The 25,865-nt window shown below is 44.6% G+C and overlaps 1 protein-coding gene across 1 annotated transcript in view; it reads left to right on the top strand.

The window, feature by feature from the left end:
- CPOX (coproporphyrinogen oxidase) overlaps positions 1–25,865 on the top strand; it is a 103,102-nt gene that overhangs the window by 31,571 nt on the left and 45,666 nt on the right. The window contains exons 3-4 of the mRNA XM_069637203.1: positions 2,715–2,825; positions 3,536–3,677. Coding sequence (XP_069493304.1) covers positions 2,715–2,825; positions 3,536–3,677 — 253 coding nt within the window. The remainder of the gene's footprint in view (positions 1–2,714; positions 2,826–3,535; positions 3,678–25,865) is intronic.

The following is a 25,865-nucleotide window of genomic DNA, read 5'->3' as shown; positions in this document are numbered from 1 at the left end:
ACTACAGAGTGTAATTTACTTTCTGACTTTGATAACATTCAGACATATAATTGCTCATTTTACTACAGCTGGTAAGATAGCTATAGCTGGTAAGATAGCTCAGTGGGTTGAGCAGTCGCTGCTGCGATGTGTGTGTGTGTGTGTGTGTGATCTGCATGTTGCAGGTTCGAATCCCAGCAAGGCCAACTCTGCCTTTCATCCTTCTGAGGTCTATAAAGGAGTACCAACACAGGTTGGGTGATATAGTATGTATATTTGTTCTATATAAACCTTAAGCGTAAGTGCTATATAATAACACATCATTATAATTTGGCCTTGGACGTCTGCTTGCATTCTAATTTGGTAATATGGGCCTATACACACTGATATTAATGATATATATGGTGATTCATTCTTGTAGGAAATGTATTTCACTACAGTGATATCGTAACCGTATTTATCGTAGTGTACTTAGGAACAATGCTATGTGATGCCACTTCCTGTTTTGTCAAGGGGTGAACGATTGTGTTCCATCGCTTCCCATAATGTCACTTCGGGATGGGTCAAATGACATCACGTCCTGTGATGTCATCAGAGGTCAAGAGTCCCGTAATGTCACTTCCCCTACCCCTGGCATTTTGGTGAAATGACGTCTCTGCTCAAAAGGAGTTCAGTTTGCATGTGTCCGGGTGGCAAAGTCTACCTTAATTTCAACACTTTTGCACCCTTGTTCCAAGGCTCAATTGAACATACATTGACCTCCAAGCTCTCTCCAGCCTGTTCTGTGGAGGTTCTGAGTTTTAATGTGAGGTATTATTGTTCAGCTTGCACTCTCTTGGAGAGCCTTTAACTTCGGTGCTCTCCATGCAATTGTTCACATGCCCCCGAATAAACGTAACTTTTAAACGGATGCTCTGTTTAATATAAAAACTATTCTAATTACAATCTCCCCAAATGGTCCCATGGTGGAAAAGTCGAGGCAGTGTGTGTCCCATTTTACAACACTTGACCTCCTTGTTTGTGTTCTACGTTCTAAGCTGTAGGAATCTAAAGCACAGTCATGATGACTAAGGGATGACTTGGCGCAGAACAAGACTGTGCTGTGCTCTGGCAAAGCTTGTCTTGCAGGAGCGCGGTTCTGTGTCGACCCGAGGCCCAAACCCTCCTTTCCAGCATTGAGGATGACGTTGCATGATGGGACACTGAAATGGCGGCTTACAGCGATTTGCACATATTTCAATTCCTTCGTAAAGCTTTGACGAGCAGGCCAAAGGAGTGGAAATCAACCGGTTCTTTAGGAGGGTGACTGGGGGGGGAAGGGGTGTCCCAAGAGTTGGACGCTATGTGTCCAAGTACTGCAGACAGAAAGACTGTAGTTTCTGTATAACGACCAGAACAAAAACACTTGAAACTTTTGTTTCCATCCTCGTACATCGCTTCCAAGAGTGGACTGGAACAAAAACAAACCTTGGCAAACCAACCAACAGTTGTGACTTGTGTGAAGGTATTAGATGGACATTTGCCCGGGTACTCGTGCCATTTTATAGGCAGGTCTGACAGTTCTGGTAGTACTTGGCAACTACCTGTTTCATGCCTACACCAAAGCCCAAACTGTTGTTTTAGCCAGTTCTTGTTTGTATTTTATCGGCACCCATGCCCTCCTGTGACCTACTTGATTTGTCATGAAGGGGAGAGTGATCCGATAATGTTGTAATCACAATCCCAGTAACCCCAAGGGAAGGTGCCCATTGCTGGGCATTTCCCCTCTCCGCTCATTTACAAGCAAACTTATTCCAACAAGGTGTCTGAGATCAGTTCTGCAAGCCATTGTGCCTTTTTTTTGCTGCTGGGTTTTCATGTAATCTTTTCCTCCTTAGCCGTGGCACCTGGCAATGTTGAGGCAAAAAATGGTTCTGATCACGGGCTAAGGTTTAAAACGAAGCTTTGGCTTTTGTGTGGCCATGGGATGGGCATTTGTCAGGCACTGGCGCAATTGTACAGCCTGGCCACAAGATAGTGACGGCTGTAAAATGATTTGATTGCTTCGGCATGTGATAGAAGAGCCTGGCAAATGCCTGTCTGTTACCTACATACAAGCCAGCACTGTTGGCTTTGTCAGTGTTTATTTTTAACAAGGCTATTGTGCACGAAACCGATCTGAATCAAGTGGCTGAAGGCACATTTACAGCTGCAGGTAAGTCATTAACTCCCAGACTGCTTACAAATAACTCTGGCCCTACAAAACAAAGGTTGATTTATATGGCTTGATGGTTGGCTCAAAGATATCCCATGAGTGTGTATATTGGGCTGGGAGGGGCAGGTAGTGGATAGGAATGGCCACATGGTTTAGAATGGCCCTGGGCAGCCAGCTGTTTCTCACTCCTCACACGTCCCCTCCCTTCTAGCTATGCACAGCCTGATAGCCAAAACTAAAAATGGGTCATCAATAAGTGACTCCCAAATTGCCAATGTTACTTTTGCGTTAAACTGTTTTGAGTAGTACTTTGGTAAAATGTCACCGTGCATTTTAATGCACATTGGGTCAATAACCTTGATCAGAACTAACTTGAGCACCGTGCAGTAACGCAGCAGCCCGATTCATCCTAGCCTGCCTTTGTGCATGGCTGTGCAGCTCTTTAGGCTAGTCCTTTCCCGATCACTGTTGTTGGTGCAAGTACAAACTTGAGTTTGTTTCAGGCTAAGGATCATTTTTATTTTTTTAAATCTTTCCTTAGGTAAATTGCCTTTTTGTGCGATGGGGGTGAGCTCTGTTATCCATCCCAAGAATCCTCACGTTCCCACGATCCACTTCAACTACAGATACTTTGAAATCGAAGATGCAGATGGTAAGAATTCCGTGCTTATGGGAGAAGGTGGGTGGAAGGCGTAGATGCATTTTAAAACCGAAGTTAATAGGGACGGAATAATCTCTTGCCGTTATTTTGTCCGGGGTTTAACCCATGAAATAAAATTTGGTCACGTCTCTCCATGGCAGTGGTTGAGGTAATTTGAGCATACCATTGGTTTTTAAGTATTCCATCATTTAAAAAAAATATATATATTAATACGTTTCTGGAGACGCATCCTACATGCATTGCAGACAATAGAGTGGCCGATACGCCAATTACTCTTACTTACTCGAAGTGCAGTGAATTGTGATAGAAGTTAATGATCTACAGCTAGCCTTTCTGCAGTTTGTTTGAATATATCTCTTGCAATTATCCTTTAGGAGATTAAATGACTTGGGGGAATGCTTAAGTGATCTTTTGGCTTCTAACCGTCTCGAACAAAATGAGAATATGCTAAGTGGCCTTTTTTGTGCCATACGTGACTCCTTTAATCACTTGTTGAATTTTGTTGAAAGTGGCATTGTATTGGGATGTTTAGTATTATGGAATAAAAGTCTTATGTTAGACCATCATGTCCTCTGTCTGTTCACCAAAAGGCGTGTTTTGTTAGCAGTGCTTTCGAGGATTACTAGACTGAAGGACATGAGGGCCAACACGGAGCCCGACATTCTTCTAATCACACCATACCAATACATCCCCTCTCGTAGGTAATAAGCAATGGTGGTTTGGTGGTGGAACAGACCTCACTCCGACATACTTGAATGAAGAGGATGCCATTCATTTTCATAAAACATTAAAGGAAGCGTGTGATGAACATGGACCTGAACTATATCCCAAGTTTAAGAAATGGTGGGTATTGTATGCTGTACTTATTTATTTGTGAGTAGTACCTGGAAAAATCTTTTTTTCTCCATCCGAAGTTCAAAATGACCTGCCATTCAACAGTACTAATGGGTGCATGAGAGTGACAAAAGTAATGTTCGAAATTGATCAACCTGTTAGCTATTGGTTCAGATGGCTTAAATAAGTTGAAGGCTTCTGATGACTTGGAGAATTGAACCTTCCGGTACCCCCAGCTTCCCAGCCACAAGACCCAGCCTCCGCCAAGCTTTAGTACTTAGTTTAACGGATACATTTCTGGTTGGAATTTTTTTCAAAAGATATTTTGTGATTATATGGTTTTGAATTGGAACGTGTCTATTCGATTCATTTTATATTCATAATATGTTGCTAATTTTGGAAAGGATTTGGTTTGTTTTGAGACCTGTTACCCACGCTGGCAGTCATGGCTTGCTTCCATGCCACCTTATAATGCAGTGGTCTTCAAACTTTGGGGTATCCAAAGGCTGCCCGTTTGGGGTTACAGTGACACATTGTAATAGGGAATAAAAGTAGTTGTAGGTTTTCATGGGGCCCGGAAGAAATATTTTTACTCGGAGGGCGGATCTTTACAGGTTCGGCCTGGCCAGAGTGGGTAATATTTACTTTACCACCTACGACCATGAGGCGCTGGTCCTAAAGCTTATTTTCATATTAAAAAAAGAAAACTTACCCTTAGTATCTGTGGCGCCTGGCTTCACTGAAGAGCATTTTCTGATTGGATGCACTCCACACAGAAAATGGACTTCAACTGACCAAGCAGTGAAGGTAAGTTTAATTTTGTTTTCCTTTTTAAAAAGCAGATTTTAGCACCTACATATTTGGAGTGGCGTGGCGTGCATGCTTAGCACTGCGCTGGTGTTTTGCCTTCACAGTGGGTTCAATCACTCTATATACAGGTGTTTTAATTCAGCCGTCTGCAGTTTTCTTCAAACACGACGATGTTAAAGGACTTGTGCTGCTGTATTTTTCTCCCGAGTGCTGTACTCGTGTGTACCGTGGGAGACCGTTGTATTAAAATATTTTTAAACAATCCGGCTAGGACCAAAGACGCACACCAGATGAAAACGTGTGCTTAAGTCTAAATGACGACGACCCCTTAATCAAAATGATATAAGCAATGTGAATTTAAAGGCGGTAAAAAATGCCTGCTTCAAACCAAGGCCGACTTGCAAGAAGTTCATTAGGAAGCTGCTTCCTGTGTCCTAATCTCGCGTGGGCAGGAATGTTCTTTCTTTCATCGATAAGACGGCTGCTGTAATTTCTCAGATAAAATAGGCGGTTCCGTGAAATGGCTGCCCATGCGGTAGGACACTCCCTCCAGCCATCACTGTTATCTAAAGGAGTCTGTGGGGCGAGACCAGTGACCTATCTTTGCGTGCCCCCCGCCGCCCTTTTGCACTAGTCCATCTGTGTTCACGCTAGTGAATTGTGAAATAGTTATAATTTGTAAAATTGATGGATAGTAAGTAAGAGTTGAACAACCAGGCATTAAACACTGCATAGTGGTGCTGAGGGCGACATGTCTACGCGCATTATGTCGCGGTTTTAGCTGGACGAGAGACTCTTTTCCTGCTATCTTACTATTTTGTATTTGTATTTTCTTACCTCAGAATGACATAATTATTTGAAATACTGCAGCGTTGTAGTCCATATGAATGCTTGTTTTTCATCGGTTAAACTGGCTTGTTTGGTAAACACGCCGTAAAAGCGATAGACTTGTGCTTCTTAATTTGGGCTTTTAGGTGTTATAAGGCAAAACCATTGCGTACAGCTGCAGCATATGCGGAGGCACGAGCTCGTGGGTATTTGCCCACCCATTGACGGCACATGGCCATGCTAATCCCTATGGTAATTCCGTCCTAGTATCTGCTCCTTGCTGCCCAAAACACCACCTAGTGGGAACTTTTTGAGCTCCCTTTACTTAAGCTGTACCATCAAACTTTGCTCTTGGAAGTGCCTGCCATTGTTGTTTCAAAGCAGTCTTTTGAGAGTTAATGGATTAATTGGAGTTGTAAATTCACTACTCCTATAATGAAAATGTCAACCAGTTCTGCCATCAGTGACTCGATTTAGAAGCACACTGCATGTCCTTCACCAAGTACTGGTAAAAACAAGCATTGGCAAAGCCAACAGTTTTGGTTTGTGTCTAGTATTAGGCATTTGCCAGGCACTGCTATTAGATGCTCGGTACTCCCACCATTTTGCACCTTCTACCATCAATGGGCAGTTTACACAACTATGCCGTGCCTGGCAAGTGCCTTTTTCCATTCCTACACAAACGCCCAAACTGTTGGCATTGACAATGCTAGTTTGATTTTTTTTGTTTTGCTTTGTTTCCATGTTTAACTCTTTCATCAATTTACGTAATCCAGTATTTAAAGCGAGGAAATCATACGTTATTAAATAGAAGTTTCATTTATAAAATGGCAAACTCTGAACTAGTGGTATTTTATTTTTATAGAAACACATTAATAATCTTACTGTTCAGCATTTATGTATAGCGTTTATCTTCTAGAGCGAGATATGAGCATTACAATAAGAGTAGCCAAGCAATATACAGTTTCTAATGATGGAATTGAGTTGTAGTGAGTAGATACCCAGCACCCTTCTATTCTAAATTGTTCTACCTACTACAAATCACAGCTGTGTATGTAGCCACCCTGGCACAGTAAAACGTATCATACTCACAATTGTGATGCTCTGGATTGGCACGCCAGGGCACTGGTGGTGTTATGAAGATCGCCCTCTGGAGAATACATTAGGTGGAAAGGTTTACACATTCTGTCAATGTCAGTTGCTTCCTTTGGGTAGTTAACGAAAAGCCATAGATAAAAAAAATTACAGGTAAAAGGTAACACATTTCAAATCCCCCTGCAAGAAATTCCTCTCGCCCATCGTTTGTGCTTTGATGGTGTCCAAAGAAGTATTGGAGGGGGTGGGGGGTGGGTGGCGGGGGGAATCGTGCAAGTTATATAAATGGTCTGCCAACATTTGTACCATGCTGAACGTATTTCACCAGCACAGTGAAAGGTGAAAGGCTACACTAGCAAAAATTAATCATAGTGTGTCTTAATGGTGCGACCATGGGAAAGAAAGTCTATGTTGGAAAAAATTATAACATTGCTTATTTCAGCCCCCACATATTGAGTGTCAGTTCACACCCAAAGACTAGAATTACAGCCTTGGCCCACTCATTAAATGTGCTTGCTTTTCGTACACAGGCAGGCCAAGATCTTCTTGCTTCTTCATGGTTAGCGTGGAATAGCTTTCAGTGAAATCATAGGGATTCCTGTAGGCTGCTAAACCCGCTTCCTTTTAAAGGCTAAGTCCCACCCTTGTTTCGCAACTAGCCGAACACATTGTAAAAGATAGTGATGTCAGTGCTTTATCTTTTTTAACTGTGGTGAATGATTGTGAATTTTTGTACTCTTTGCTGCTTATGTTTTAAAAATGGTGCCAGAAAGTTACTGTGCGCACTTCAGTAACAATGCTGACTAAGTGACCACACGCCCATTAAAGCAAATACAAATTAGTTTTGAAAACCAATGCACCATCATGTACAGGCTGGAGGATAAACGTGTTGGTTAGGCTATCTTGTATATGCTACGTATAAATGTATTTTCTAAACGTGCCAAGCTTTTTGGTTTCCATTGCAAATATTAAAGCCATAATGCATTCATAAATTTCAGTATTGTTCTGTGTATTCTCAATTGTGTTTGAGAATGCTCGCAAAGTCAATTGTTGGAATGCACATTTGTGCAATGTATCTCTGTCGGAGCTAGCAGGAATGTTTATTTGGCCACATGCTGATGTGGTCTGGCTTGCAGTTTAGAACTGTTCAAATTATAGGCATACAATGCAATTCTATTACAATTTATTATGAGGAATATCTTGATTTTAACCATTGTGACAAATTTACTTCTGCTCTGCAGGATTATAAGGATGAGTAGTGGCTAAACCACCTACAGTCTTCACACTTATACAAACCAACAGTGATCACAATCATAAAGGTAAAACGTACACAGTGAGATACCGCCTTCTCCTTTTGTGGTAGTGTGGGTCGAGGGAAGGCGATCCTCTTGAAGGGTGTGAATGTGATTCAGTAGCAACCCAGACAGCAAATTATAATAGTAAAAAGTAAAGCAAGTATACAATCAAAGTTCTAAACAATATATGTATTTTTAACACCACACCTGAAAGAATAACTAAATAGAAAACACTGTACAAGACCCACTCCTGTGGAAAGAATCGAGAATATGCAAAGAAAGATGCAGCACTCTGGGTAAGAATAAAGGGGTGAAAGGCAATTCGGGATTCGCAATGTTACTTGGAAAAGGTATTTATTTTCTTGAAAAAGGTGCACAAATTACTCACAAGTCTCTAGGGCCCAGCATGGACCACGGGGGCAGTGATGGGTCACTGGTACCTTTTTCAGGTCTTTGGCAGCTCAACAGCATTGAAACGGGCATCAAGTTGTTGTGCGAGTGGATAAAACCCAGTTCAGGTGTGGCACATTGTGTTGGCCCAAGCAGAGAGCTTCCGTTGAGTGGGTTAGAATGTGGTGGTTCAGAGCGGTTCGACGGCTGCATTCAAACAATACAGGTTGGAGTGCTTACTAGTATCTGTTTGGAGACGAGCCAGTTCAAGATTTGTAGTAACTGCTGGGATGGTTGATGAGAGATGCTCCAGCAGTTATTAGGTCGGTGGTGGTTCGAAGAGGTGATCCTGATGATGTGGTGTACGATTCATGCTCGGTCAAGTCATTCGATAAATGCTGGTTTGAGTTGATGTATCAAACTCCAGCCTTTTGAGTTCAGTCTGACTATAAGATGTGGATTCCTGCCGAGGTTGTTACTGGCTGTGCAAGGACACGAGGCAGCGTTGAGCTGGTTCAAGGTTGCCTGCACTTGGTTCAAAGGTTTGGTTGAGTGCGAAAAGCAGCACCGTCCGGTCCTTCTGGTTTGAGGTTGGTGAATGCAGTTTGACCGGTTTAATATGGCAGAACAGGGGGCCTTAGCTGGTTTGGTCCCCCAGCTGTTGTGAGACCCTCTAGGACAGGATGATTCAGTTCAGGCTCTGCTCTCCCAGGCTATGGAGGTTTGGTGCAGAATAGTGGGTCCTGGTTCACAGCAAGAGTTGCCTCCAATGTTCTGATGAGACTGGGTAGGGACCAGAGCTTGCCTTTTCCTTCGGCTGCTTCTTCACTTTGGAAAGATCAACACTATCAAAAGAGGTCGAATTGTTGTGAAATTCAATAAAAAAGAGGTTAAAAAAAAAAGAGGTCAAATGAATTCTCCCTCAGGGTTTGTCCAACAGTGAATCAAAGGAGGGGTGGGAGACCCCTGTTTTAAAGGTAAGTCTATAGATAATTGTACTAAAGCAAGCCAGCTTTAGGGGTTCAAACCCTGTCCTTCAGACAAGTAGACTTTGCCTTCCACAAACTCCTTTCTCTTAGAAAGTGGATGGAACAGGAAGGAAGAGCGGTATAGAGAAAACAAGATGGTGGAATCTTCCTCCAGCTGGTCTAAGCTCCCCCGGTCTACACTTACTCTGCCCCCTCACTTGTCAATATTATCAAATGCCCTTTTGGTACTGTGGCGACAAGGAATGAAGAGACTGACCAAGTGGTGCTGTAGTGTTTGCTATAGACTTTTATTAACTGAATATACCGAAACTATCTATCCCTAACTGTAAGGGGATTTCCAGATCTGAACTAAAACTGGTGCTCGTCAGGAAGTCTGTGTGAGTCCAAACAAAAAGGCACCATCCCATTTACAAAGGCTCCTACTCTATCGCTCTCACTACAACAAAACGCCATACATTTCAGCTTCTGTTTATGACACTGTTCTACTGAATGTAAAGCATCCAAATGCCTTTCAGGTTGTTCAAAGCAGAAGTTCCAGGTTCTCTGTGTTCTCTGTAACCCAACAGACAATTAAACAAAGTTCTTCAGAGGGTCTAGGAGAATGACTCCCTTCTTTTAGCAGGTTCCCCAATGTTTTTCAGAGTTCTTAATAAGGTTTGTGGTTCCCTTTAGAGAGGTTTTCACAATCTCTAGGATTTGCACAATTCTTAGTTGTTCCCACAAAGTCCCTTCCGACTCTCCAGCACCATACACCCGTAGAACTGTACTGGTAACTGTATCACAAAAAGGTTTACGGTTTTCTTTTTTTTTCTTAAGGTTTACAGTCTCAAAGGGTTTTCTATTTTCCTGGCTTTTCAAGCGTAAAGAAAATGACAATGACAATAAGGGTTATCTTCTCTTGAGGAAGGCAAGGTAAAGCTCATGAGCTGAAAAGACTGGACTCTTGGCAGGACCTGTTTTTAAATCTTTGTGCTTGTTCAGCTAACAGTTCTTTACACGCCCTCCTGATGTTATGGATGCCCTCGAAGGTTCGGTTTCCCTTGGCCCTCTCCCGTTCCTGTTAACCGTTACCTGGTACTTGGTGTCGGTAGTCTTCAACGGTTCTGGCTGGGTTTTCATGATGGGCAATCTCCTTTTCCCACTCTCGTTACGGCTCGCCTCCTGGTCCCTGTACAGTTAGCTGTCGGGAAGCAGACTAGGTACTCGACCGACTTTCCCTGTATAGAACGTCCAGCCACCACCTCTTGGGATAGTGTTCAGGTCTGTGTAGGTAGCTGTGCAAATGGGTAGGGTTAGCGGTTTCATCAGTTGTTGGTCTGCCTGGTCTACCCACTACAGGTCACGCCACCACAACCTATTCGCTGTCCTTCCGTAGGGCCGACTCTCAGTCGTTTTCCCTGCGTCTTATGAACAATGTACCTCTGGTTAACAGGGGTGTTATGGCACTTCTTTTCTTCGGCTTGCCACTCTCCCAGCAGCCACCAACTTTCTGTTGTAAAGGGTTTGGCGTTCTGCCTCCATGCAGGACGCCTATTCCCTTCTTGGTTTTGGCTTTCTTTATGGCCATCACCCTGTCGGCCTGCAAGACGTCCTTGTTTGTTCCCTTGAATCACACCCTCCACGTCTTTTGCTCGAGCTTCTCGGGCCTGACTTTAGTTGTTCTCTTGGCTTTGATGTCTCTGGCTCTCAATCTATTTCTCCATCTCGACTGCTTTCTCATTTTCTCTTTTCGGTACTCTCCTTGGTACCCTTCCGCCTTTCTTTGTTTCTGACGCCCTGATATGGTAGGGCCCATCCTGACGTAATGTTTGTTCTATTGACTACAGATGTTCTGGTGTTTTTCCATCGCTTGTAGCATTCTCAAGATCATCTTCATCTCAGTACCTAAACCATCAAGGTTGCTTGGAGAGGTGTTACTAAACCTAAAAGGATGCCTGACCTGTCATTTGGCAGGGTCTTGCTGTTTTACAGAATATACATGGCCCTTCCTCAGCTGAGCTCACTGTGCTGACATCTCTTTGATATCAAATGGATGTGGCTGTAATAAGTATGAGGGATGCTAGAAACCATACCGTAAACCCACGTATGGCTTATATTTAAAGTTTACAACTGCTCCCAGGATGGGACCTCTCAATAGTTATGTAGTTTGGGAACACAGGTGCATATCTTCAACATAGCCCCTGGGCTGTAGTGACTTGGCTGTCACTGTCAAGAAGGCACCTCTGATCTGAACCTGCTCTGTCACGGGAAAGCAAGTGCTGCAGACTGGATCGTGATTCAGCAGGGCAAAGGTGTACGCTATATTTTTGGCATGGAGTTTGTGGAAAGGGGTGCATGCTTAGCAGGCCACCTTTCCTGAGATGGCATTACGAGCATCATTTTATTGTTACTATAAATCAACCATAGGGCTTCTACGCTCTTGCTAGATGACAATCCTTCACAAGCCAAATCTAAGCAAAATACATGTACTGATGAATTTTGTATGAAACGGTCAGTTGTTTTTTTTAACCCTCAAATCAGCTAGTGCTCCAATACTCCTCAATTTTTTTTTTGTCACTGTTCTGAAGTCATATATCCATTCACTAATGCAAATAGATTTGCATTTGTCTCGTTTCTACCTAGTGACTGCTTCCCATGATGCTGCTGTTTCCCATTGCATGTTTTACTGTGTTTCCTGTACAGATCAAAATCAGACCCAAACCAACTTCCCTTTTGAAGAATTTCAGATGGGAATAGTTTGTGAAAGAAACTGAGGCTAGCCCACACAATATTATTTGAAGTCTACGAAGGAACAGAGCAAATGTATTACTTAAGCAATATGCCCCGAGCCACGTGGGCATTACCGAAATGCCCTGGGGCCCATAGTTACGATACATTCTTTTCGAAAACCACTTCTAACTGCAGAGAACTTCAACTCGACACTTGCTCACTGTCAGGAACACTGCAACCGACTGCTGTATTAGAACCTGGGTTGAACCGCACAAACGCCCAAGAAATCCTAGTTTGATGCTGTTGAATCGCCTGAGAAAATGAAGAAGGTATTTTTGACTCCCAACTGCCTATCTGGTCCAACATTAGGCTCTAGAGACTGGTAAAGTCACTTTTTATCCCTTTTCTCGTGCAAGACTTGTCCTTTAGCAAACATTGCGATGATTGATTGGGTGTTAAACAAGTGAAAGGCAGCGTGCTGCATCCTTCTATCTCTTGCATAATCTGTGTTCTTTCCATGGAGTGTGATGTGTAGCGTTGTTCTATGTAGTTGCTTTTGCATACAGTGTGTTTTTTTAAAGTATGTCTTTTTGTAGAACCTTGATTGGACATAATTGTATTTTGGGCTGTTGTACTTAGTTGTTTGGGTTGCTCCTGGTTCACTCCCACACCCCTCGGGAGAGAATTGCCTGCCCACATTACCACAAAAGGCAAAGGAGGTAGATTTCTTACCTGTTTTACCTTTATAATTGAGATCACTCTTGTTTATTTGAGTGCTGAGTATGGTGTTTAGCCACTACTCCTTGTACTACTGTAGAGCAGAAGTCATTTAGTCACAGTGGTGCTTTAGCGCCACCTCCAAGCTGAAACTATTGTGCGAAATTCGACCATCCGCGTGCTAGATGAGTGCTCGTCTGGGCTTCTTTTGTTGTCTTTTTTTTATTTTTATTAAATGGAATTATGGTAGACTGACCTTAAGAAAATTAGTGGGGCTAAACCACACATTTTCCTATGCTCACACCACGACAAAGCTTAGACCTGTGTGTACTCCAGGCTAGATGCCAACAGGCACAGTCTACCCCTGTAATATTTAGTTGGAATGTGACGGTGAAGGAGTGCACAATGCCATCCCCAAGAAGGGTAGTACCAACCTTCCCGCTACCATGGTCAGCCTGATTAACTGACAAAGGCTCAATGGAAACACCCTGCTCTTTTGTTAGGCTCTGCAGATGGTAGCATCAATTATCATAGAAAAGGGGGTATTTCAAACGGGCCCACAAGGGGCCTGGCTGCAGAGGATAACAAAGACTGAAAACCCAACCACCTTTCATATGTAACTGTGTCAACCTGAAGCCAGCTCCCGCCTCAGTATCCATGGACGTGAACTGTCCTGCCTGGGTCTGCTGCTCCAGTATGCCACCCCGCTATGGAGACCCCATTCCTAAGGTAGAAGAATGGAACCAGAGAGTTTGGTCTCTCAGCAGCTTCATCTAATACCTGCGGCTTTAACAGGAACCCCACAGGGAGGACCATTAACCAGAGAGACTCTTTGAACACAACAGACAGAAAGATGGGTGGGGACTTGGTAGCACAAGGGAGTGAGCCCAGAGCACTTTCTGTTGACAGAAGGGTTCTGCTATATTCGTTCTGGGGCACACCTTGTTCCTGTTTTCACCACTTTACCTTTCCTGTTGCACAGCACTCTGCTTATGACCTAATGCAGAAGATTGTTGACACGCACCCCAGGATTGGTTCACTATGGTAGGCTTAGTGTATTATCACTGTGGCCCACTTGGCATTAAAAGAGGGCTGAACCCCTCTTTTGGCATATCTGAAGACTTCCCAAGAAAGAAGAACTCAACCTTAGACCCTGGCCGAAGGTACAGTCTGCCTTACATCTTCTGCCAGTGAAGGAAGGCATGGATATCCAAAAAGGGAAGCAAGATCCCTCCCCTAAACTTCTCCTAGGGAACAGAGGGAGAAAAGAACTCTGAGGACCCTCCAGCCGCCCCTGAACCAGTACTCAGCCAGCACACAGCGTGTCCTGCTGGGCTATACAGTAAGCTTCCTGGATAGGAAGTGCCAGACGGTCTCTGAAACCGAAATGAAGGACTAGGCAGCTGCCTCCACAGCTTTGGGCCATCCGTCTTAAAGGACGACAAGCCCATTAAAGGAGCTGGGAGAAGTGCCTCGACGAGCATCTACCGCTGTCTGCCTTGCAGAACTTTTTTAGAGCAAGTCGAGTTCCTTGATCAGCAACCGACTGCAACGCTGACCGTTGTCAAGCCCCAGTTGCTTATAGACATCCAAGATGTCTGAACCAGTGCTTCACAGCCAATCAGCACTGAGACAACAATTCCTGACCCTGCGTCACTGTGTAAGCCAGCCTGCAGCCATTTGTCTAGCTTTGCTTGCCGAACCGTACCCGCAGCTGACTGCCATCTCATACTCTGTTGCAGAAGTCGAAGCCTGAAATGTGCCCAGAAGCTGACTCGACCCTGTTGAGCACCAAGAACACCAACAACACAAGGTACATTGCCTTTTTGTCCCCCTGGTCCTTCCCAAAAGGCCCCTGGAGACATTGTAAGACCCTTTGCTCCCTTTGTGCTGAAGCCAAGAAACCTTAAACTCTTGTGGTTAACTATACCGACTACCCTCCTGTCAGTATCCATAGTGCATCCCTTTTCCTTCTTTGAAACTGTCTGTCCTCTGCATTCCTTTACAAGGTGAGTGTTGTTAGAATGTACGTGATAATAATAAAGTAGATATTTTTATACATCCTTGACTGGACACTCCTTCTATCATTGGGTAATTATTTTCGCTGTTTTGCAACAAACCACCGATCCACAACCTTTAGAGGTGATAAACCTGCCATTAGTCAATGTTACCAATGTTGAACAAAAAGGTTTATGATTTTAATTGTATGCTTGTTTATTTCTATCTGTTCGGATCTATTCTGGTGTATTAGAGGCGTGGGGTTGATTGATGGTTTAGAAACTGATAATTCACCCCTGGACCTCAGGTACCCTGGAATTAGATTAATCACATTTGTATTGGAGTACAGGTGTGAGGCATGCACAGTCTGTGGGTCTTGTTTGGTTATTTACCCACACTTTGACCTTCAGTGGTCATGGTAACCCCTAAAGCCATTCCCACCTACTTCCTCCCTGCCCAAAATATTCTCCTTGGATCTCCTTGGGCTAGCTCTTTCATGCAGTGACATCAAATCACTGCATGAAAGGCCTCCCACTGTTGTTTCAGAGCAGGCAGTTGATGGCTTTATTTGCACTATAAATGTCTGTGTACCCCCAGCCACTTAACCTATAAGCAATATGTCTGTCCTTGCATTTGATCCTCGCTTTGAAGTCCTGTTATAACCAGCATTGGCCATGCTACTGGTTTGGCTTATGTTGGGTATTGGATGGACACTTGCCTGACACTGACATTTAACAAAGTAGTAGTACAATTTTTACAGCTTCTATCTCATGGCAAGATAGTGCCTTGCAAATGCTGTCACCCCAATTAGGGTCCCTGTCATGTGTTCAGCTCCGCCTCTTCTACTCTCCCTTACATTGCCATTCACAGCCATTTACTAGCCCCCTGCTATTCCTTCTATCCAGCCTTCCCCAGGTTTCTTAATCGCTGGCGTTGTCGATGAACGAGAACATCACCTGTTTTTTCCTGTTGGGGCCTGGACGGGCCCAAAGGCCAGAACCCCTACCTTTTTATTCAGCATTCTGAAGACGTTACAACATGTTTCCTATAGTCCGAGACCATTTCCACACTAGCATGGGCTTGTCAATTCTTAACTGAACTCCTGCTCTGCGAATCATTGGAAACTCATACTTCTCATCACCCCTCGCCACCTTCACCCTGCTGCAATTTCTGACGCCATCCCCAACTGCTCCCATGTCTTTGATGCCATCCCACCCTTGTACAGCATCCAACATGCCGACTGCACAGGCACAGAGTGGTGTGGCAGTCTTTCACATAGCCAACTGGATCTGCATCGTGCTCAACTCTGTGCTTATGAACTCCATGGAGCTCACCAATTTCTCAGACTGCAACTTTCCATCTCTTCTATTCCCACCTCACAGGCGTGGGTAATTACTTGATGATATCTCTCTCTCTCTCATATCGGCGTCAGTCGAACATTCAACAAACCTCTTCATTGGATTATGAATAGAACTTGAACTACTAAAAGCCCCTCTAGTATCTCTCGTCACGGAATTTGTGAACCTAAAATATGTACTGAATTCCACCCATGTCAGATTAAACTTACTCAACCTCCTCTTACCTGGTAAAATGCCTCGGCCTGATCCCACTTGATTGGACAGATCAGACTGCCATCCCAATCTTCATTGCACATACCCTTCTGACTAGTAAGGACAGCGGAATCCCACTGTCTTCCCCATGCTCCCTCAACTAATTCCCCTTGGAAGCACTAGAAGACAGCTTTACAAAGCTATGCAGCCCAGAAAACCCTATAGTTTGACTCCTTGTTTCCAACCTTCAACCAAGCCATGAAGTAACTGGTAGACCCACTGCAATCCCCCCAAGAACTCTGTGACCATAAACTCACTAATCGAACACAAGAGAAGCGACTGGCACAAAACGCACAAGGACCTCCTCACCTGAAAGGTGTTACTTGTGCTTGCTAGTTGCTCCTTGTTATGTTATTTGAACTTTTTACAGCGCACGATCACCAGAGGTATTTTGACGCTATGGGAGAGAAAAAGGACCACCAACTATCAGCCACTGCTTGCTAGAATAAGAGTTTTTAGGGACTTTCTAAAGGCCAAATGATTTGATAAGGCCTTAACATTCGGGCAGCCAACCGAAAAAGCCTGACCTCCAATACGTTCACAGCGATAGGAGGGCACTACCAACAGGCCCGCCGAGCGCAACGAGCGGCAGGGCAAGTAGTGAACAAACTTGGACTGAAGGTATTCTGCCCCTAATCCATGTAGCGCCCAAAGCACAATACAGAGTGTCTTGAACTCAATTCTCCAACTTACAGGGAGCCAGTGCAAGGCACCGGGGAGATGTGAGCTCCATACAGTGACTCGGTGGCTACACGGGCGGCCAGATTTTGTAGGCGGTGAAGCCGTTGGATCAGACCTTTAGGCTGTGCAAGATATAACAAGTTGCAGTAATCCAGCCGGCTAAGCACCAAGGCAGCAACTACCGGTGGAAGGAGAGAAGCCGGCAAGAATGGGAGAACCCTTTTCAATGTCTTAAGATGAAAGTGACCCACTTTGCACACGGCAGAGACTTGGTCATTCATGGACAGAGAAGCAGAGAGGGTCACACCGAGATTCTTCACCTTCCTCACTTGAACAGGGAGAGAACCCAAGGAGGAGGGCCAGAAAGAAGATGCCCACAGTGAAGGATCAGGGGGGTGCCTACTACCATCAAACCATCATATCTCTTTTCCCCATTCAACTTTTTTTGGCCCATTCACACTCCTATGGCAGCCAGGCACTGATGGAAACGCGACTACACCTCAGCAGGATCAAGATCGAGGTGGATCAAAAACTGGGTGTCGTCTGCATAAGAGTAGCACCTGATGCCGTGTGAGCGGATGAGAGTAATTAGGGGCCAGATGTATATGTTGAAGAGAATGGGCGACAAGGCAGAACCCTGTGGAACACCACAGGTGAGGTGGTAGCAGCGAGAAAAGAAAGGAAGAAGAGGGAGCACCTGAGTGCGTCAGCCAGGAATGACAAGAACAGGCTAGAACCTGACCCGCAATCCCCATTTTTTCCAGAAGGGGAATCACAGTGGCGATCTTAGTTATGCTGGAATGAACCCCGTCTGACAGAAGGTATTTACTGCCGTAGTAAGTTCCATAAGTACATCACCAGAGATCTTTTCCATGACTACTAACGGAACCACATCAGAGGGGGAACCAGATTTAATGCGCTGTGCCTTACTGAGGCTACTGCTGCCTATGACTCCTCGACGATCATGGCTGTTTGTCACAGGAGACAAATCAAATGCTGCTTGAAGCTGTTGCCCTACAGTCATTTCCAAGTCCACGGGAAAATGTAATGTAATATTAATGAGTTCATTTATTACAACAAAACATCTAACTTCTTGCAGAATTTGGGGGTTGACATAGACCGTTCATTGAATATGTAATACAAAAAAATGTACATGGTGTATGGGTGGTGTTCTTACACTGCCGTTGTAATGTGCCTGTGAAGAAAAATACATAGTTATATATTTTACCTGGATGTATTTATGTGCCTGGGTTGTTTTATCTTGTGTATACATGCCAGTTGCGTAAATAATGTACAAGTATGTTTTTGTGTGCTTTCTCTATAAACTTAGCAGCTTTCTTCCATTTTGATTAGTCGGGCAGCATTTTATTTTTGTTTTGTTTGGGGACCGAGATTGCCAACTTGCAGTCTTTGGTATGGACCGCCAACAGAGGGACTGCGTGGGTTGCTGAGGTGATTCTACCTCGGTCGAGATTGAGACACCCCTCTGGGAGTCTGGGGGTTGAAGGTCCCATGGGTCCGTTAGGATGAAAGGAACGGTGGGGAAGGAGCGGTGGAAAAAGAGAGGGGAGAGAGGAATCACAACGGGTGCTGTTTTGCAGTGTGGCAGCCTACTGTTAGCCGGCCTCTCCAGCCTGTTTTAGGGTTACGCTCTGATTTGGAGCCGAGCCACATGTACATCCGACAGCAGGGCGGTGGTGCCGCATTCCCTGGGCTGTTTCAGTCGATTAAGGCCCCACCAGTCTTGTACCCCCATTTCATTTCCTGTTTCCAAGGCAAGGTAGGGGAAAGGGGAAGTTGTTTCAGGCTGGGTGTTTGCCTAGCCCCTACACTTGTATGCCGAAGCGCAGTGAGCAGCCAGCCCATCTGATCACTGGCTGTCCAGTGTAGTTTGTTGGCAGTAATTACATGTTTAAACTGTCTCCCCTCAGCAGATAAGAATATTTGTGTACAGGATCTCTGGAAAGTAGGAAGGGGTGGGCATATTTGTCAGGAAAGAGTTTTGGAGCCCAGCCTCCATTACGAAGATAGACCTGTAAGAAATGTTGTTTTATTGGGGTAAATTCATTTTCCTTACCGTAAATGTTTGGTGGTTAATTGGCAGTAAACTGGCCTTACATTTAGAGTGGGTTGGGTATTGCTCTATTTTGATGATTATATATTGTTGGCTTGTAATGGTGGTAATTTTAGTTGTATTTTACGTTGTGGTATTTTCAGAATTATCTTATTCTTGTGGTATAGTGGTGAGCATGTATTTAAAAAAAAAAAAAGTTTTAATACTACAACCCCATCAGAAAACCTTTCCTTTCTATTAGAATGTATTTTAGTCACCTGTAGAGAACCCCCAGACTTATGACACTTCAGTGAACCGAATGAGTATATTCAGGACGCCACCTATGGTTTGTGGCTGGTATTACTGGCTTATGTACATCAAGTAATCTATGTACCTAATCTGACACTCCTTCCCTTCAGCATGCAAGGAAGGAATCACTCATTACACTTACACACACACCTTCCTACCTTGCAGATATTTACTCACTTTCTCTTGTTTGCTATTTTAATTACAGTGGTAAATTGGTAAATGCACTACTGCTCTGATATAAACATCACCTCTGTGCTTCCCCTATATGAATGATTCACAGATGAATTAATGACACCAGTCTCAGGTTTTTTTTATGCACTCTGCATCAAATGACAATTACAAACAGCAAAACATCTTACCACATGATCATTACAGCATCACCTGCAAGATATAAAAGAAAAACAGAAACAAGCAGGCATATTGCAAAAACGAATTTAGGTTCACACACCTTGAACAAATAGAGAAAAATAAGCATACAATTTATTTATTTTTCTAAACTCCCTGCACTGCTAGTAATAACACACATTTAGAAATCAGTTTTTCCTCACTTGGTACTAACTCAACAAGGTCGGTGAAATCTGAAATCCCTGCACGACCTCGCTGTCTTCGCAGACCCAGTGCCAAATTCCTTCGTATGTATGGGAAGCTGCCAGCTGATTAGATTCGTAGCCAGCGCTCAACCCACATGGAGTTCAACAGATATGGCACTGTCCGTCTCCTGGTCCCAGCACGAACTTCCACCTCCCTTCCCTTCTCTTCATGCCTTAAGTAAACTCTAATTCAGGCCTCTGTTGACGTGGCGTATCCACCTACAATCCCATCAGAACAAGAATGTGCCATGTGCCAGCCTTCGTTTTCAAAGACCATGAACACATCATTTTCAAAGCAACCGTTTCTTTTTCCTTTCCTGCATTTTACATATTTCTGTTCTCCACAAGATGAAGAAAATAAAACTCTAGTGTGCACCGGAAAAATTAATTTCAAACTGTGAGACTGCATTAAATTGTGCACAGAAAACTGCATTATAATGTTAGAGAGGTTGAAATTAGTATTAGTACAGAGTTAATCAGTTATGTATTCTAATGCAGTTTTCACACATGAAACATCCAATATAAAATTGTGCACCTCTTTATTTTAACCTGGCACACACTATGTTAAAATGTTGTTTTTCTTTTTATTATATTTTTTTTTTACTAAGTATTCTGAAAGCTTGCCTGCTGGCTGTTACTCGCTGTTACTGAAATAATGCCTGCAGTAAACTGGGCCTAGCTGTATTTCTATGCTGTATATTGTGTTCTGGCAATAAAATTCCATATATGTCCTTACAGACCGTAGGGATCGGTTAAATATGACAGAATCCTAATGCAAGGTTAGTGGAGGATGTGTGCCTGGGGTATTCTGGTGCATGGCATGGACTTAACCCCTTCAGTCAAGCCTTCTGGGAATGTTTTTTATTTTTCCTGCTGGGCTTGCTCATGTGTTTGGGGTCAGAGCCCTTCCTGGGTTGGGGTTGTTTAATGTGGTGTGTGTTGTCATTGTATTGTGGAAACTGTGTGTGATTCAATGTATACGTGATAGACTGCAGCTACCCAGGTCTGATCAAGATAATGACATTCTAAAGCTCCATGTTACGTCCCGCTGCAAACATTTGGGATTGTTGAAGGTACCTGTGTCAGCAGGGAAGTTAACAGTATATGCACACCTTACTGAGTGGAGGATAAGGTGTTTCATGGTAACATTTACTGAGGTTAGGAGACGGCAGCTTATACTCCACTGGACAACTCTGGGTTTGTGCAGTTTCCCCAGCTAAATTGTGTTGCCTATAAGACAGTGTCATTTAGCTAATCTCTACAGAGCTATATGTGAATGAATTGATGTTATGTAATTATCTATTTATTCTATGTCTGAAATTCAAGCGCCCAACCACCCCTCATCAAATGGTAATGAATTGATGCTATTTATTTATTGTATATCTGAATTGCAAGTCATTCATTCTGTGGGGTACATTTGCCAGCCCCAACAGAAATTCCCTACACCTAAAATGGACTGGGCTTTTGTTTGCTGAACACATATGGGGCGAGAGTTGAACACTGCCACCCCAAGAATAGCTACATTTTGTTTGCCTTCATTTGAATCCAGAGAAACAACTTAAAGGCAGAAGGGCTCTGCACTGCTGTTTTGGCATTTAAACATTCAAGTTTGCACAAGAAAATGACCTACATTTAAAACGACATCGCATTGGTGCTACTTTCATTTCAAACATCACACAGTTGTATTCCAGTAAAATACGGCCCTGTCAGGGTATTTCATTTTGAACACCATCCAATAAAGCCATCCCTCCCAGAACGGCATTGTTCATAAGTAAAGTCCATGAAAAGCAAAAGAATTCTGCTTCAAGTCCGCACAGCTTGGATTTACTTTTTGAAATAAATAAACACACACAAAGTACTTGAAAGGAAAGATGCTCTCTCTTGCCTTGTGTCAATTACCAAGAATTATTTTCAAGCATATCTCTGTGTCCAGAAACTGAGCAGATCTATAAAAACACTTTCTGAAGGTAATGCAAAGTAAACTGTGTGCAGCAAAAAAAATGCATTATGTGAAATCAACATTTAAGAAAATGAACACATGTAATTTATTTTCAAATTTCTTTATTGGGATTTGTGTAATAAAACAGTGCCTCACTGGATCGCACAGTCACAGTAGTAATAGTCAGGACTACACAAAATAGGCCATTCGTGAATTAACGATTAAACAGAAATAACAAAACAATAACAATGTTAACAACATGAACAAGTCTCCATATGGTCGATGATCTAAGCAACAAGGGGGGGGTCAAGCAGCAAGCGAGCACAGGTTAGGTACTGTGCCAGTGTTCCGTTCCAGATATCGTGTGTCAACAGGGGTCAGTAGCTCAAGGGGGTTTATCGTCGTTGGAGGGGTTGAGTAAGGCCCAAGTAAGAGTTTTCCAGGCAGCAAGTCCCAAGCTCGTGTTTTCAGGGGATGTGGTGAGGCCGTTCTCCCAAGCTGAGGTTTCTGCCCCTATCCAGCGCTCCAGTTCGTTGTGCCACACCTGATATTGTGGGCCTCCAGGTCGCTTCCAAGCCATAGCAATGGTCCTTTTGACCAGAATGCATGCCAGGTCCATGAGCTTGACTGAGTGTTTGAACTTGGCCAGTCTGGGGTATGTTCCAAGAAGGCACTCCTTCGGGGTCCATTCATATCTGGTCATGCCTGCCTCGCTACATAAGAGTTCCACTCTCGCCCATAGTCGCCGGACCTGGACACATCCCCAGAACATGTGTAAGAGATTTGCTTCGTCTCTGCCACACCATGGGCAGTTATGGTGGGGTAGCTTATATATTTTGGCTATTCTGAGTGGTGTCAAGTAAGATCGGTATAACATGTTGAGTTGTATCAGTTTAAATCTAGAATTTCTGGATACCGCATTAGGGAACGCTAGTGCTCTACCCCATTCGGCTTCAGACAGTTCGTGACCCAGGTCCCTCTCCCATTTGGTTTTGAGGTCCTGACTGCGGGGGTTGGGCCTGTCTATTAGGTGACTATATATGCGGGACACAGGCCTCCATCCATCCGCCAAGCTGTATAGGTGTGTTATGAAGGAGTCGGTTTCGGGCTCCTCAGGCCATGTGTCCCATTTAGTCCTAGCCAATTTGCGGATCTTTATGTACCAAAGGAATTGACCAGCCGGGATGCCAACGTCAGATTGCAAGGAGGGGAAATCCCGGAAGGTGCCCTCATTGTATAGATCCCCCCAAGTGTATACTCCCAGCCTTTCCCAGTGTCGGATGGAGGCGAGGTCCACCGAGTTCTGACATAGGTCGGCTAAGAGCGGTATGTCCGGGTTGTAACTGTGTTTCAGGTGATGAAGGCTCATAACCCTTTGCCATACCCGACGACCCAGGGTAGCTAAGAAAGGAATCCCGTCCATAAGACGTTGAGGGGCCCAAATGAGTTCATTTAACCGGATTGGAGCAATCGGGTGCTGTAAAAGCAGAGTTTCGGGGGTAACATCATCGGCTAGCCATTTAGCCACAAAGCTTAGTTGGGCAGCCAGGTAGTAACGTTCCAGGTCAGGGAGCCGAATGCCTCCTTGTTCGTAGGGGAGGGTCAGCGTGGATAATGCAAATTTGTGCCTACTGGTTCCCCACAGGAAGTCTTTAAGTATCCTCCCTAAGAGACTGAAGAAGGGAGTTCTAATGTAGTAAAAAATATTTTGAAACCCATAGAGAAATCTGGGGAGAACAATCATCTTAATGATGGAAGCCCTACCCATCATGGATAGGGGGAGGCGAGCCCAAAACCCAATTGACTTGCGCAAGGGAGGCAGCGCCGCTACCGTGTTGTTGGCATGCATGAGTTCAGGCGTATGATAAATATTGATGCCTAGATAGCGGAACGTGGTGGGGCACCAACCTATGCCTAGTGAGGGGAGGTCATCTACGTGTATATTCCGGAGGGCGCCCAACGGAAACAGACAAGACTTGTGTCTGCTAAAGTGTATGCCTGATACCTTGGCAAAGTTGCCGAGGACCTCCAACATGGTTGGGACATTCAACTGTGGGTCCCTCACATAAAGGAGAACATCGTCCGCATATAGGGAAATTATATGATCGACCCCGTCAATCCTTATGCCAGCGTCAAAAAATTGTTTTCTAAAGAAAATGGCAATGGGTTCAAGCCCGATTATATATAGCATGGGGGAGAGCGGGCAGCCCTGCCTTGTGCCCCTTTGTATGTCCCATTCCTTGGAGATGAGCCGACCAGTTTTCACCCGAGCTCGCGGCTTGGTGTAGAGGATTTGTGATCCATCGAATGAATCGTTCTCCGAAACCAAACTCCCTAAGTACCGCAATCAGCCATTCCCAGAAAATTGAATCGAACGCTTTGATGGCGTCCAAAGAAAGCAAAGCGTGGGATTTCCCTGTATGAGTGGGATGTGACAGTACGTGTTGTAATCTACGTAGATTGGCAGTGGTGTTACGGCCCGGCACAAAGCCGCTTTGGTCGGGGTGTACCACCTCTCCAATCACCTTGGACAGCCGCTTGGCCAGAATGGTTGTGAGGATTTTAACATCATAATTGAGCATAGCGAGAGGGCGATAGGAGTCACAGTCATCTGCAGGCTTACCAGGCTTGAGGAGCGGAACCACCAAGGTCTCACGCATGCTCCCGGGCAGGATGCCCGACTCATAGGCTTCTAGGAACACCTCGTGCAGCAGCGGGGACAGTTCCGGCTCGTAGGTTTTGTAAAATTCGGCGGGTAGCCCATCACTACCCGGAGCCTTGCAGGTGGCCAGGGACTCGATGGCGTCTTTTATGTCATCTATGTTGATTTCAGCATCTAGAGCCTCCTTGCATGGCAACGGGAGTGGGGGCAGTCCAATTTCGTCCAGGGTGTTTGAGATTTCCTCGGAGGGCACCATATCAGTATGGGAGTATAGTCGGGTATAGAACTGCCCGAAGGTGTTATTAATTCCCTGTTGGGACCGTTGTAGCGTGCCATCAGCATCCCTTAGGGCTGTGGTCGAGTGCTTAGGGTGTTCTTTCCTGCACAGCCAGGCGAGTAGTCTACCAGGTTTGTCAGCGTGGGCGTGTGTTTTATTGGTTCTGGTAATGTAATCAAATTTGGCAAGTCTGTCCCAGGCTTCCTTGCAGGCGGCCCTGGTACTGGCCAGCCTGTCCTCCTGTGGTTGGGGGTCCAGGGTATTGGATTCTAGCTGTTCTATTTCAGATTCCAATAATTCAAGTTCGGTTCTTAGGTGTTTCCTCATGCCTCCAGCCTTTGCTATGACCTCTCCCCTTACAACCACTTTGAGAGCGTCCCAGACCGTGCTTAGGTGGTCAACACTGTCTTTGTTCTCACAGATGTAGTTCTCTAGAGATTCTCTAAGGCTTTCCCTGAACTCTGAGTCTTTAAGTGCCTCAGTGGGCATCCTCCATGTGGGTATGGGAGAACTGGGTCCAGTGATGTTCCATTCAATTATCAGGGGAGAGTGGTCGGAGATGGTGCGACCCAGTTAGTTAGAAGAGTCAATCTGGGGGAAGCTCTCTCTGCCGGTGAAGAGATAATCGATTCTGGTGTGAAGATTGTGTGGCGAGGAGTAAAAGGAGTAGCCCCGATCCCCGGGGTATTGTTCCCGCCAGATGTCTACCAGGTCTAGACGATTTAGCATGGTGTTCATGGCGGTGGTAGCGGTTGACGTGCCCGCCAAGGGGGGAGCCGACCTGTCAAGCACAGGGTCGCTGACGCAATTAAAGTCGCCACCCCAAATAAGGAATGCATCTCTATAGGGTGCAATCTTTGTGTATAACATGGTGAGGTGCGCGGGGATGTTGTTGTTGGGGAGGTATGAATTGACAATACATATCTCTGTTTGTTCGATGTGGCCCAAGAGTATAACATACCTTCCATCAGGGTCCATTTCAGCTTTGGTAAGCTGGAAGGGGATGTGAGGACTGATCCAGGTGAATACCCCTCTAGCGAATTTGGAGTATGTGGACCCGAACCCCTGTCCACCCCAATATGATTTGAGTGCCGCCATGGATTCCTTGGTTAAGTGGGTTTCTTGTAATAGGGCCAACTCTATCCTTTTTCTGTGCAGATAAGATTTTATTCTGTTCCGGCGTAGATAAGTACCCAGACCCCTCACATTCCAGGTGGCGACTTTAAGGCGTGTGGGCATGATGGT

The sequence above is a fragment of the Ambystoma mexicanum genome, chromosome 7p, assembly GCF_040938575.1.
Source record: "Ambystoma mexicanum isolate Mex_15411 chromosome 7p, UKY_AmexF1_1, whole genome shotgun sequence".
NCBI classification, from domain to species: domain Eukaryota; kingdom Metazoa; phylum Chordata; class Amphibia; order Caudata; family Ambystomatidae; genus Ambystoma; species Ambystoma mexicanum.
The sequence above is the reverse complement of the archived record's forward strand: the minus strand, read 5'-3'. Positions and strand labels throughout refer to the sequence as shown.